This window comes from Protomyctophum parallelum (genome assembly GCF_964188405.1).
Source record: "Protomyctophum parallelum genome assembly, chromosome: 14".
NCBI lineage: Eukaryota > Metazoa > Chordata > Actinopteri > Myctophiformes > Myctophidae > Protomyctophum > Protomyctophum parallelum.
In genome coordinates this window covers 23,251,772-23,267,314 of record NC_139709.1, presented here as the reverse complement: position 1 = coordinate 23,267,314, position 15,543 = coordinate 23,251,772, and the positions used below count along the sequence as shown (strand labels likewise).

At 41.8% G+C, this 15,543-nt stretch overlaps 1 protein-coding gene across 1 annotated transcript in view; it reads left to right on the top strand.

Moving 5' to 3' along the window:
- Positions 1-15,543, top strand: part of cntnap3 (contactin associated protein family member 3) — a gene marked incomplete at its 5' end in the record, with an annotated part of 150,119 nt that overhangs the window by 23,190 nt on the left and 111,386 nt on the right. The window contains 2 exons of the mRNA XM_083782957.1: positions 205-315; positions 15,169-15,362. Coding sequence (XP_083639083.1) covers positions 205-315; positions 15,169-15,362 — 305 coding nt within the window. The remainder of the gene's footprint in view (positions 1-204; positions 316-15,168; positions 15,363-15,543) is intronic.

Below are 15,543 nucleotides of genomic sequence, written 5' to 3'. Positions count from 1 at the left end.
TGTAGAATCATACTTGAAACCCTGAATACTTAATGTATACTCGATGGCCTGGATTCGTCGTGGACCGAAAATAACCCCGGATCTATAGCTAAGCTCACAACGCATTGCAGCAGTGACACGTTGTGAGCTTCAGTTATTTTCAGTATGACTCCAATGCATCCTACGACAAACTCAACACTCTTCTGCTTTGTGATTGATTGACAGAGTCGTGTGACAGCTCGCTGGTGTCCAATCTGCCTCCGTCTTCCTTCAGAAGCTCCTCCCAGTTGTCCAACAGCCACGGGCCGGGCTTCGCTAAGCTCAATAGGAGAGAAGGTGAGGAACATTTTTCTGCTACTTCACGATGGTTTATTGTTGGACTTTGAGGGAGAGGGACAGTTTTTTATTTATAAACGGATGGATTTCTAGGTTGAGCTGTGTTACATCATCTAACCTTTACTGTGTTGGGTTTTGGTATGTTAGTGGCCTTTAGATATGGCCTTGATGATGAAATATAGCAGAAAGTGTTCTATTTATTGTGTTTCCTCACTGGTGCATGGCCATTCTAGGACCAGAGGAACAGTCAGTCCACTAGAGGGCTGACCCAGTTAGCCTTTACTGTTGGTTTGTTGTAATGTCAGTGATCCACGACTTGAATTGCATTTTTCCTTCTGCAATAGAACTCAACCTGATTGCTGGATTGTAGACTGCAGTGAATGAATATAATGTAAAATCCTAAGGCTCTCACGGATCTTCTTTTAAATTATCATATATTTATGTATGATATAATCATGTATCTCAGCTAGAACAATGATCATGAACTTGGCAATGTTTTAACCAGCAGAATGTCATTAAATCCCAGCAACATACTATAGTCATTACATGACTATAGTCTGGTAGGGCAACCACACTAACTACCACAATGGTGACAAGACAAGCTCATTGCAGAACGTGACAGTTATAGACTGGCTAGACTACATATTTGGGCATGCCGGATACGGACAGACATACAGAAATCTCCATATATTGGCATAAAATGGACACAGACAGACAGAGAGGCAGGTATAACTGGGTAGAACATTTCTAACTTCTATCGTTCTCGACTTGCATTGTTCCAAAGTAAGCCTGGGCCTAGTCTACTTTCTTACATTCTTGTTTAAAGTATAATTTAACATATGAATAAACCTTCCCATGGCAACACTAGAGTGGCATCATACAAATGTAATTATTGGGTGCATTTGTAAATATGCTCGGGTCTGGTCCAATTTGAGAGCGCTCTGCTCTCGTGTTGGCGTCATAGAGCGCTCTAATATCCGTTAATGTACAATCGTCATTGAAAAGCATTAACATTAATGTTAATTTGTCTCATGTGTAAACATGATTATAACCTTGTTTGGTTGCACATACTGTAGATGCGTGTAGAATAGTCCAGTTCATAGTACCAAAGAAGCCACAACCATCGCATTTTGTGATGACTTCATCAGGCTTTTCAGTTTTCACTGGGAGGTGGTGTGTGTTAACCTGACGCTGCCAGATCCAAGAAGCTTGCTACACAAATTAGTTTCACAGCTTATTGGGATCTGGGATCGCGGAAGCAAATTCGATGACGGGGCTGTTCCTTTTTTTCAAGATACTTGGTAGATGATTGGATGGGACCGTCTGTCTATCACCGTGTGGGCGTGCAAACACAACCAATCATATTGACGTGTCTATATAGCTTCACATCCGTTTTCGCACATATCCCACCCTTAGCTCACGCTGATTGGTTCGGTACGGAACGGATTTGTGTCAGCTCAACTCCCTGAGAAATCCCAGATGAGTGCTGTGTTGGGGAACATGGTTACCCAATACCGCCCCCATCTGGCAGCGTCAGGTTAGGTGTGTGTGCTCTGAGGGTGTATTTACGAATCCACCCCAGGCCACCCCCTGGACACACTGCTGTTTCACAGTCCAACTCAGCATTCAGTGTTATTCAGTGATTCACAGCATTCAGTTACTAATGATGACAGGAGTTACCTGAAAATCCGTCCCTACTGACAAACGCAAGCTTTGTTGTTACACCAGCAACTCCTATGGGAGCAGGTGGTGTAGAACGCTGAGGGTGTTTCCAGGTGTTTCTAGTATAGGGGCAGCAGTGACAGGACTCAACAGAAATGTGTGGAGAGAGAGAGAGAGAGAGAGAGAGAGAGAGAGAGAGAGAGAGAGAGAGAGGAAATGTGGAGAGAGAGAGAGAGAGTCCTCGCAGGTGGATACAGGTCACTGGGGACCAAGAATAAAATACAACACAGTCTACTCTACTGGTTTTGCTGGGTTAGACACGACCTTGACAGAGATATGGAGAGAGAGAGAAAATGGACAGACAGCTTATATTTGAATTGCCATAGTTTTGCACTGGATTTTATTGGACTATTCAATCACTGACTTCATGCGAGGCCACATGTAGCCTATACTATTCTCCAGAATAATATTGCAAATCTGAACTGTGACTGACTCCACAAATCCAGCTGGATTCACACAAATGTTTTGATCTCACTGGATGACTGGGAACATATAGAGGGCTCAAGCAAGACACACGCATGCACGCATGCACGCATGCACGCACGCACACACGCACACACACGCACACACACACACACACACACACACACACACACACACACACACACACACACACACACACACACACACACACACACACACACACACACACACACACACACACACACACACACAAAGACAGATAGATTGATCAATCCACAAACTAAAGATACAAGCACATAATTTATGACAAGCTGCATCCAGCTCTAGAGGTTAGCCTGAGGTTTGCCTAGAGGTTTTTCCCTGCAGCTGTCAGAGCCCTGAACACAGACATGGAAATAAAATAAAACCATAAACTGCATTCATCTGAAAATAATTATGTTTGTTTTAACTCATACCGTTACTTGCTAATAAATACCCATGGGACAATAACAATAAAGACAATTAAAACTATTCTAAAACTTAAGCCTTTTCAACAAAAAAAAACCCTAACCCAAACTACTTTAAAACTAATTAAAACTAAACTGAAATTGAAAACAAAAAGTCATAATGAAATCAAAATGATGACAACTAATGACAAATGCAAAACTGTAATAACCTTGGGCACAGCGAGAGAGGTACAGTAGGAGCTGGAATTGTGGACTGACTGCTTCCCACCTGAGCTCCTACCTACAGTAGATATATATTGGTGTTTGTATTGTATATTGGAGTTTTATTGGAATTGTACATCACAGACTCAGCAGAAGGCCACCACCACTGCTCAGAGGAATAAATCTAGCTGCCTGAACATCTCAGCATAAAATACAAACAAGCTGCTGTGCACCTTCAAAGAAATACACAACAGCAGTCTGCTTTCGCGTGCGTGTGTGCGTGCGCGTCACAGGCTCAGCCGCTGCAACCTGCCAGGATGAGGATTTGAGGAACAGACCAAATCTAATGTTATCCCTATAACAAAAATATGAGTTTATTTATCACCTACAAACGGAAGTACCGTAGATTATCTTACAAGCTCTACAAGATTGTAGATCTGCTCATTTCACACCTTTTATTTTTAATAATACATTTAAAACTAGAAAAAGTGCTCCTTGGAGCACAGGTCTCCACCAGGCCATGGGCTGGTTATTGTGGCCTCGTGCTAGCGCTATAATCGGCCAATGTAAAAAGGGTGCCATTTCTTCGTACGACTTTGATGGCAATTGGAGGTTCAAATTCATGATTTGAGGCATTTTGTTCCAAAAATGTGTTTTGCAGAAATCCACCAGTTGGTGGCGCTATATCAGGCCAATATGAAAAGGGTGGGATTTATTCCTCAGCCTAGTGAAAAATGTCACGTAAATTGCACACTGCATTCATGATTTGAGGCTTTTTGTTCAAAACAGGCCAATCCTGCAAACTTTGGAAGCCAATGTTAGCCAATTAGGATGGAATATAAAATATCTGACAGATCCGTCTTGATCACATCTCTCACATCGAGAGAATCTGGAGGAGTAATATAAAAAAATGTGTTTTACAAAATTCGGCCTCCTGGTGGCACTAAAAAAGGCAGATGTGAAAAATGCAGGTCAAAGATTTTCCCTTGGCCTCGTTGTTGAAAATCTATGTGTGGGATTTATAAAAATGTAACTAATGAAAAGTATTAGCAAGAGCTTGTGGCTACATAACACCTACTGTACCGTAATTTCCGGACTATAAGCCGCTACTCTTTTCCCATGCTTTGAACCCTGCGGCCTATACAACGGTGCGGCTAATCTATGGATTTTTACAGCTAACGGCCACTAGGGGACCTTCTAAATCTATCTCTATGGCCGGCTATGGCCTCTATGCGTTTTATAGTCCAGTGCGGCTTGTATATGTACACATTTGTTTTTTTCCCTACATTTTGCTGGTGCGGCTTATATTCAGGTGTGCTTTATAGTCCGGAAATTACGGTACATGGAATATTTCCTGAAAAATGGTTTGGAACACCCTAGGGAGGTGTCTTTGAGAAGAAAACCGCCACCAGTATGATCTCTAGAGGGATGGAAGAAACGGATGCTTTTATTCCAGCATCAAAGCACACAATCAGCAGGGAATCTGAATGATCTCATCACCTAGGAGGCAAAGAATGTTTGGCTCAGTATGTGGCAGAGGCTGTAAGCACACACTATGATCAAATCAATCAAATCAAAATCAAATTTTATTTATAGAGCACATTTTCAAAGACCAGGAGGCCAACCAAAGTGCTGTACAGGAAACATGACACAAGTAACATAGTAAAACAAAATCAAAGCAACACAAAAAGTACACAGGTTAATTAGGTCAAACATTGAAAGCCAGGGAGAAGAAATGGGTTTTGAGTAAAGACTTAAAGGCCTCTAAGGAGGGAGCAGACTTAATATGAAGGGGCAGACAGTTCCAGAGTTTGGGGCCGGCCACCGAAAAGGCATGGTCACCTCTGGACCTGTAATTGGAATTGGGCACAGTCAGGAGCCGCTGGTCAGCTGACCTCAGGGCCCTGGAAGGGGTGTAAGGGACCATGAGTGCCGATAAATACAGGGGGGCCAAACCGTTTAGGGATTTAAAAACAAATAATAGAATCTTAAAATCAATTCTAAATTTAACGGGATGCTACGAAACTTATGACTCAACCTGTATGAGTAGCTATGACTCAGTGAATGAAGTCACTGTGACTCTTTAATGAGAACCAATTCCCTCTAATGACTTCTGTATCTGATATAAAACTGGACCATGGCCACTTACTCAATTGGAAAGTCTGCCTCCTCCCGACGCAGATCTCCGCCAGGCTGCAATACGAAATATCTGACTGATAAATATCTCGAACACATGAGTACTGATTTGTGAGTTTTGGACATCTAGTAGGAGTAGTAGCAAAAGTGTGTTTTGAAGAAAACACAAAATTGTGGAAAATCTTGTCAATCTCAAATGGGTGGCACTGGGGCCTACATGGCCATTATGTAATCCAGGGGAAAGGAAAATGTTATTTTACAACATGCAGTACGGTTCAAGAATTATAGGCCCAAACATGAAATTGTTATGGTGCCACCATTTGCGGGTTGTCAGTCCAGTACTGCTTTTGTTTTCACAGATAAAACATAATCCCTTTGGCCCGGGGTACTGTACAACCAGCAAAGCACATAACTAAATACATTCTGACCGGCTGATGAAGGAGCTTTTGCGTACCAAGAGCTGGGGCCGCTGGGACAGAATTTTATTTCCTGAGAATCCGGACACAACGTTCCGGTGCATTACAGCCAAGCACTCTGGAAGATGCAACCCCATTACAAGCTCTGGTGTCACGTACTGTACTACAAATGTCTGTCTACGTCCTGTAAGCAGACTGAAAACTAGTGTTGACTAATAATCATTAGAAGTAGCTCTTATTTTGAAGAGGGCGATTCTGGTTCAAAAGTCCATTTTGGTTGTAACCAAGCTGCCATGACAAGAACAATTACATTACACACAAGCTTTTAGCCTACTGTATATTTTCAATATGAAAACCATGCATCAGCATTAGGTGAGTAATGAATATCTGTGTTGGAGAGCCTCAATAGGCTACGGCTGCATGGTTCATGTGCAATCTCATATGCTGGTAACATTGTGGTAGAGTAGAGACGTCCGCAGTTAAAGCTACAGTATGTGCACCTTAGTGTACGATAATTATTATTTGCAAAAGTCTTGAAATTAAATAAGCGTAAAAGTGTGTTTTTGTGTGCTTTCTCCACATTACTTGGGACATTTTTATTTTATGGCATTCGATACAATGAAAGATATATTCCCATACGTTGACAGTATTATAACAGGGCTTCATTAATTCAGTTAAATTCTGGCCAATCCCCAAAGCCTATGGTACATTTGAAAAGTGCGTTCTTCAGAATCCCTCTTCAGAAAAGGGGCAAAGCCGACACAATCCCAGGTGTTTACCAAAGAAATCGATGAATAAATGAATGACTCCTTTTCATTTCCATCTCCTGCTGCTGTTAACACTGTGCCTGCTCTAGCTGTTCTCAGAGTGCTCCTTTTTTCATTTATCTGCCAAATTATCAAAGGGACTCTCAATTTCTGGGGAATAACACGCACAGCTCTTTTTATGACCAACAGCAAACTAACTTTGAAATTTAATTTAGCTACATTAAACTGAAGAAAATCTGGCACATCCTGGCAAGTTTCAATCCAAAGTCCCTTTGCTGATAAACAACAAAGCTATTTATGTTTATGCCACACTGCTCAAATGCAGTTAAGGGCAATTGCTGTTTAGACTTGAGGATGCAAGAACTCAACAGAATGCTTGAGATAATTTAAACACAATCCAGCAATTTATTGTAGTTGCAGATGCTTTATATGTCTACAAGTTTAACCTGAACCAGAGCTGATTTGATAATGGAGTCGCAATCTGGGAATCCATCTGCAAAAAATAAGGAAAACAGTTTGTTTCCTTGAATTTGCCTCTGGGGGCAGGCCCAATACCCCAGAATGGCTGGCCAACGTTGAAGCCGTGAGACGTAGTGGTCAGAACTGGAACTGCATTTAGCACGAGGAAACTATTCATACGAAAAAGCTAGAGAAAAATAAAACACGAGAATAGAGGAATAAGAAAGTGGATATTGTATTTCAGAATTAATAATTAAACGTGCTGCATTTTCAGTTATAAATATCTTACTGTATTTGATCGACACGATCAACTGGCCAGTTGATCGTGTCGATCAAATACGGTAAGATATTTATAACTAAAAAAAATAAACATGATGCAATGCAGCACGTTTAATTATTAATTCTGAAATACAATATCCACTTTCTTATTCCTCTATTCTCGTGTTTTAATTTTCTCTAGCTTTTTCGTTCACTCACGCTGCAGCCCCGTCCACCCCACCCTCACCTCCCTCTCTCCTCCCTTCTTCATGTTATTACCGTTCTCTCTCTCCCTCAATGCCTTCTCTCGTGCATGCGTGCGTGCGTGTCTAACCATTAATCATTCATTTTTTTATGTTTTACTGTTTCCAGTTCCATTTGGAAGAACCAATTTGAACAGCTTCAGTATTCTAGCCAAAATGTTAATACTAGTATTGAACATTGAAATAGTCTTTCCATTCAAACAAGGTTCGCTGCGATTATGTAGTATAGGCTTTTACTGTGCTATCCCCACCTCAGTAATCGCTTTCTGAAAGGATTACGTTTGGAAGTCTTTTTGGTAGACTTTAATTACAGACAACTTCACCACTTTTCAACATCTCCTCACTAATGTTCATGATAAAACACCACAATTTTTTCCTACTTTGTCTGTGTCTCATAGGACGGCTGTGGGCAGTTCAGACACATGTCCTTCCAGTGACATCATCGTTTAGCAAGATTTTTTTAAAACAAGATTCTTTTTAAAATATATTTAGATTTCTATTATCGTGAGAACGATGGCTTCGATTTTTGCATTGCAACTTTTCAGGAAAAGAAAGCCTGCAGTTTCTATTAGCTTGGAATCCCCATCGATGATGTCACTGGTGGACGGGTTTCTGAACTGCCCACAGCCCTCCTATATTGAGACAAAAAATTGTGGTATTTTATCATGAACATTAATGAGGACCAATTATATGAAGATGAGTTGAAAAGTTGTGAAGTGGTCCTTTAACCAGTTAGCTTGAACAAACCTGCGAGGGCCACTAGCTAATCAGTTATTGATCTATGTGTTCTGTCTTCAGCTAGTGGTCACTACACCTGGATCCCCAGCCTCCCGGATAGGTTGGAAATGTGTCAAAACATTTGAAATTGGAAATCTATGATGCTCCACCCTGCAGGGAAGGCCACTGTCTCAATGACTTGGTGTGGCTGTCAGGGTTTCTCTGTTTGTCTGACATGTAATTAGGGATGGAACTTGATGCTAGTCAAAGGCCGGTGGGGTTGAGATAAACGACCTCTCTAAATTATCTGAGATTAGCCACTGATCTCTAGAGATAACAGACATGAAAATGAAAATGCTGCAATTCTCTTTTTTGAGAGAAAGCAAAGCTCACGTCTGTCTGTCTGTCTGTCTGTCTGTCTGTCTGTCTGTCTGTCTGTCTGTCTTTCTCTCCCCTCCATCTCCCCTTTAACTTTACATCTGTCAAGTAACTACTGTGTTTGTCATCAGGTGGTGATCAGTCAGGAGTACCAGAGTAGTTTAAGTGGTTAATGTCCTGGTCAGACTGGACAGACGTGTGGTACGTTTTATTTGCTATGTGGTTGATAAACTGGTTCTTCACCTTTGGGTCTGGAGATCAGAAACGGTGATTAGCTACAGTAGAGGGTCTTGAGGGTTTGTTCACACTGGCCCCCAATTTTCAGCTTCATCGGATAAGAAATACAATCCTAGTCTTAACAGGTCACAGGTCATTCCTATAGTTCCAGAGTGTTCACAGGTCTTATTGCACGCACGCACGCACGCACGACGGACGGACGGATGGACAGACGGTGTTAAAACATAGTCTTTGGCCATCAGCTGAGTGGAGGAAGCATGTTGTAGCTCTGATGGTCCAACACTACAGTAATGTTGTTACTGTTCCAGTTTACTGTTTCTCTACACTCTCCTATCTAATAAAGCAACTGTCAAAAATATTCTTATAAAGACAAATACAGATGGTACTATCCAGCAACATCATCCAGATAACAGGTTGATTAAAGTGGCAGGGAGCTGTGTTTAGCACACTGTGTACCCATTTAATTAAATATGAATGACATTTCCGTCAAGTCAGTCAATTAAACAATGCTGTCATCTGACTGGCTGACAAAGCTGTTAACCCAGTGGCCCTCACTTTATTATTAAGCTTCCAGTCAGTGAACCAGGTTTGGTGCAAAGACAGGCGAGCAGACAGGGGGAAAACAGGGAGGTCTCCTTGATTTAGAGCCTCAGCCATGAAAGAAGCTATTCTCTTGACGATCAAACATCAATTCATCTCTGTTTCAATTATTCCTGACATGGTGGACACTGTAAATCTTTTCTTTACAGCTGCTCCTGTGTGCGAGATGAGCTTTAGGTCTGAGGTGGCCTTCTTTACTCTCTTGGCCTCTGTGTTTATCTGTCCCTGCTTCCTTCCTACAGTATCCCCCTGCCACTACCCCCTCATCTTTCTTTCTCTGTGCTCAACTGCTCATGCATTGCTTTCCAATAAGAAAAGTTCAGACATGACCCGCTTGCGCTGCCAGGGTCATGTCTGCCGGATATTCGCTGCTCGCACAACACAGAAACATGGACAGGACACCACCACACCACACAGACACAACACCACACACCAAAACACACCTCGGCACTACATTTGGTTTTGCGTTTTTTGTCGGATAAGTTAGCACCTTATGGACTTCAGGCTTAGAACTATTGCTGTAAGCTTCATTATAAAAGTGGAAATGCATCTTTCTCTCTCTCTCTCTCTCTCTCTCTCTCTCTCTCTCTCTCTCTCTCTCTCTCTCTCTCTTTGTGTACACTGTATAGTATCCTATACTACAAATGAAAAGGTGTCCGGAGAATGTGTGAGCAAAATTCGCCAGGTCTATGAAAACGAGCCCACAAAAAGATGCCATTCAACACGCTACTTACACACACTATGACTCGCTTAAAACTCGCGGACCTGGCAACTCCACTGTTGCCCCACTGGTCTATGAAAACAGGCCCAGAAACAACAAAACAGGCCCAGAAACAAGGCCTTTCACCACGCTACTTACACACTACTCGCTTACAATTCGCAAACCTGGCAACACTGTACCGTCTTCTCATTGGAGCCTCTGCTCCACGCACACACACACACACACACACACACACACACACACACACACACACACACACACACACACACACACACACACACACACACACACACACACACACACACACACACACAATAATCAATACATTACAACACTGTTCCTGACTAATGCAATCTCATATGGGAGTGTATGTGACCTACTGAGTACTGACCGATCAATACATTACAGTCCAACACTTTAAAGGTTTGGATGCAAGTCTTATCACAATGAAACGCTGAATCAGTACTGTAGTATCATAGATGGGAAATTATACCAACCTCCTGATATAATGTACTAGATTTTATCCCCCACAGACCTTGGATCAAAGACGATCTCCTTTGTTTAAAATAAGGTTTTGCTCCTCACACCACCTGACAGACCCTGCTATCTCTTGTTTATATAAGTCGATGTTGGAGGATTTTTTTCAATACATTAAGGATTACTGTATCGTCCGTAAATGTTATGATATAATCATTTGGATGCTGATAAGAGCACCCCTCACTTCACAAAGGTGTGATTTTGATTGTATATTATCATGTAAATCACCTGCACTTTGAGAAGTGACATAAACCAAGTCTAGTACTTGTTACTTATAGGTAGTCTGTTGTTTATGATGTTGTATGAGTATCCTGCTAATTATGGAAGCTCTTCACTTGGTCCCCTGAATCCCATTGGTCTTTAGCTTTGTTTTTGTTTTTGTTTTTGTTATTTGCAATATAAGACTTTGAAATGCTAATTACTTTTTGAAGAGGGTGAAGTATAGAGTGGTGGCCTTTTGATGTTTTAAGAATACACAAATTCTTTGAGTGTGAGGATGTAATCTTATAAAGTGCTGCTCAGTGAACTATTTATCAATGAATGGAACACAAAATATGTAGCATTGATACTCTCCATACTGTATTGTGTATTGTACATGGCAGGATTCTAACACTAAATACTTTAAAGGGTTTCCTTTTTGGGACTGTATACATACTTCAACGAGACAATGAAAAGAGGAAGGTTGATGTACTGCAGAACAAAAATAATTGTGTGAATGCAACATACTGTAGAAGCTATAGCTCTGGCTCCTGTCAATTTGATATTTTGAATGCTATATAATGATCAATAGATGAGTCTACTGTATATGATGAGTGTTTTTTTAAATGCTATAGTCGGTTTAGATTGTTTCAATGGTGGCTGTTTTAATAGAGCATTGTCATTGGTTTGGGGAAATTTGCCAAATTAATTGTGTAAAAACGGTAATATGTAGGCCTATGCAAAACAAATCTTATAGTTTTAGCGATTGTAGGAGCCGATCTACAATAGGCCACGTGTAGGTGCCATGTCTAATGCCCTTGTCCATGCACTTTGTCACCCTCCTCTACAAACATGGAAAAGAACCTGGCCAAGAGAGGGCCAGGTGTAGTTGATTGGAGGTTCACAGCTTTTTATGTCTGTTTTTTGTTGCAGCTACATTCTAAATATACTATATACTAATATACTATGCTAAAGTCTATTTATTCAAGCCTGGATGGAATAAACCCTTTTTGAGTTTAACTTTTGATTTGGACATTCCTCATTTCCCTTTTTTTGTCATGTTTGCTGCACAAAGCCAGTAAGCCCTACACACACCGTCTGCGAACGGCGTGCGTCAAAACAGCCGCCTCCGTTATTTTCAATGAACCTATCCCACACCGGTGGCGTCCGACACGCGTTCACGCCTCGCCTGACGCTCCGATACGCCACCGTTCTATTTTCCAGGCGTTGCCACGCGGCAACGCCTGTGCCGCGTCGCTGCGCACCCGGTGTGTGCTGGGCTTGAGTCAACCATTACAACTACAAGGACACTACAATGGTAAAAAGCAGCCTTTTTGGAGTACAGGACTAAACTGACGAGATGGATTCATTGATTGTTTGATAGATTTCTGGATTGGAAGCAAAAAGCTAAGGAGAGTGGTATGTAAGAAGGGAACATTTCTTACTGGTGCAACTCAACAATGGTCTTTGCTGCTATGGACATGTGAACTAAGGGATTTTGTGTTGGCATTAATGAACTAATTAAATTTTTATGACATGCTCTGATGCAAAAATGGAAAGTGGAACATGAATGAACCTTCATAATAGCTTTATGAACTGAACTGAACTGAAATGAACATTGAATACTGAGGTCTTTGATAAACGGTTGAGGAATTGCCCACTAAAAGTCTATATAGTCTGCCTCACTTGACTCAGGAGAGGATTCAGGAAACAAAGCAGTCTGACAAAGGAAATGAAAGAAATGCGCAAAACTCTGAAAAGTAAAGTGGGTCAATCGCATGAATTTAATCAAAGACCTGATGGAAGATGCCACAAATGTTCATTCGGTTAAAGCAAATGCTTCCTCGTATAATGCCATTTTTGATGCTCTCACACTATCAAGTTCAACAAATGTTGAATGACGAGGAACGTGAATATGATACCAAATCATGGTTCCAACCCAAATCATTTTGTTGATTCTCTTTCCAATTGGATGACCAGCTTTAATCCCAAAGTTCCTGCTGATGATCAAAAATAGGTGGCCTCGGCGCAGGCACCTAGGCCGGTAATGCAGCCTGACGGCGTGCCGCGGGTTCGAGTCCCGAGCCTGTCAGCCTTTGCCACATGTATTCCCCCCATCTCTCTCCCCCTTTCCTTTCACCCCATCAAATATAGTAAAAAACGCCATAAAAATATAATTAAAACAATTAAAATAAAAAAATAGGTGGCCTCTGTTGTCTCAAGTCACAGTCACAGGTAAGTAAGAAGTAGTAAGGGGCTCAAAAGAGTCCAGGCTGAGGCAAAACTAAAATCTTACTCGTACTCAATTCAAGACAGAGAGGTGAAACGGGGTACTTCTGATTCCCAGAATCCCAGACAGCATCTCTAGGCTACTCTATACTCATTCAGCACCTCTGAATATTTCTAACATTAGCTACATGTATGTTAATAGATTGTGTCTGAGACATTATTCACAGTCACACTCAAACACACTAAAAACTGTTCATTTGGTGATTTTCTAACATATGTGCTGAGTAGGGATGTGTAAATGTGTCCAAAATGAAAATCGATTTGTATAATTCAATATTAACGATTAATCGATGGGGGGGGTTTGTAGGGTTTTTTATGAACCCTACAAATAAAAGAAATCCTCCCCCCAAGGGGTACCTAAGTCAAAAAAGTTTGGGAACCCCTGATGTAGTTGATTAACAATAATTGTAACTCTTGAAAGTTAATAAGGGTCCATTTGGTTACTAACTCCATCTTTTAAATGAGGACCATTGGTGGTCCAATTGATCACCATAGCAACCCCAGCCTAGGCCTGATTAGGTAAATTCCCAACACCTGCTAAATCCTCCAAACCTGTATCTTGATTGGAATCAATCTCCACTCACACTCCTCTCAGTCATGCAGCTACACAGACACATCCCAGGCACACTTTGGTAGGCCTATAGAGCACCGAAGTCCTGACGTAACTCGCTCATCCCGACGATTCCCCTGGTTCGCGGAAGTAATTTCTCTATGGAGAATAACATGGGGTGATCTTAATATCGTCTACTATAAGCGTTGTGGTCCAAAAATAAACAAGCTGTCTCGGCGTTATTGTCAGGGAGGTGTCTCTGTATCATTTGCAACAGTCAGTCACTCATATAATTTATGATACAGTCTGCTTCTAGCGAAAATCTAACTAATTCAGCAGCAGTAACATTAGCGTTTTCTCTCAGTCAGTTGATTCTTCATATCCATATGAGTGAAGCGGCCGGGGTGACATGTTTATTTTTCAAACACAGTTGTTATATGAGGCGATCTCAAATCGCCTCAATGGGATTTCAATGCAACTAAACAAATACATAAACCTGGGGACTGACGCCCTCTACTGAAAGTGACGTCAGACTTCGGTGCTCTATAGCCCTGTCCTGTTTAGATGACAATATTGCCTTTCCCACAGATTTTCATTTAAAAAAAAACAGAAAAAAAGAAAAAAACGTATCGATTATTAATTTTCATAATCGATTTCGGGTCCTATCAACGATAATCGATTAATCGATTAATCGGACCCATCCCTAGTGCTGAGTGGCTAGCTGGCTGGCTGTTTGCATGAGTTTACTTTGAATGAGAGCGGCTGGGAGCTTCAGCAGGTGCTGTTTCTGCACGCTCCTACTGTAGTGAATGCAGTTTCCCCTTTTTTTAAATTATCTACCCTTTGCTGCCAGACTCTAAAAAGTGAAGGAGTCCAATGCTGCCATCTGAAAAAGTGCAGGGGACATATCCCCTGTGTCCCCTCTCATAAACTACACCCCTGGTTCTATTACATATACGCACACAGCTGTATGCTGTGCCCTGCCATAGCGTGGACATAGATGTTGAGGTGTGTGTGTGTGTGTGTGTGTGTGTGTGTGTGTGTGTGTGTGTGTGTGTGTGTGTGTGTGTGTGTGTGTGTGTGTGTGTGTGTGTGTGTGCACGCGTGCATGAAAGAGAATCAATATGGCTCATTCTGGTTCTAGAACAATTCAATGTATTTTTAGTGGAGAATCGAAGGTGGAGAAATGCAATTCACTACTGTGCACCTACAGGGTTGGTCGTAAACATCCACACACCCAAACACACTCTCATGAAATTATATTGAAATCACTGACACTACTGAATTCTGCCTGGCTGGGACTGCTCTGTCGTATCCTTTTTCTGACCTTCCTGCATGCAAAACTGCTTCACCTTATCCTTAGCCTTCCCCTCCATGCAGAAGGAATTGAGAATATAGCAAACACTAGTACTCTTTCTCCTTTCTGTTTTGTTTTACACCTCTCCATTCCTCTCTACCTCCTTCTTGCTCTTTCTCTGGCTATTGATGCACCTGTCTGTCTGTCTCTGTCTCTGTCTCTGTCTGTCTATGTCCAGGGGCCGGAGGCTGGTCGCCACTGACTTCGGACCGGTACCAGTGGCTGCAGGTGGACCTGGGAGAACGAACCCAAATCACCGCTGTCGCCACACAAGGCCGCTATGGCAGCTCTGATTGGCTGATGTCCTACCTGCTGATGTTCAGTGATACGGGGCACAACTGGAAACAGTACCGTCCGGAGGACGGCATAGGGGTGAGGTCACTGGGCTAAAAACAGTAGCTAAAACAGTACCGACTGTAAAGAACAGTTCACTGTAAAATCCTGTGTGAATTTAACTCTGAGAGTGTACATATAGAACCAGCTAGTGTACCATTACTGAAGGGAACAAGATTGTGGAGTGAAATAGCACAGTGCAAAAAAACATTGTCAATTT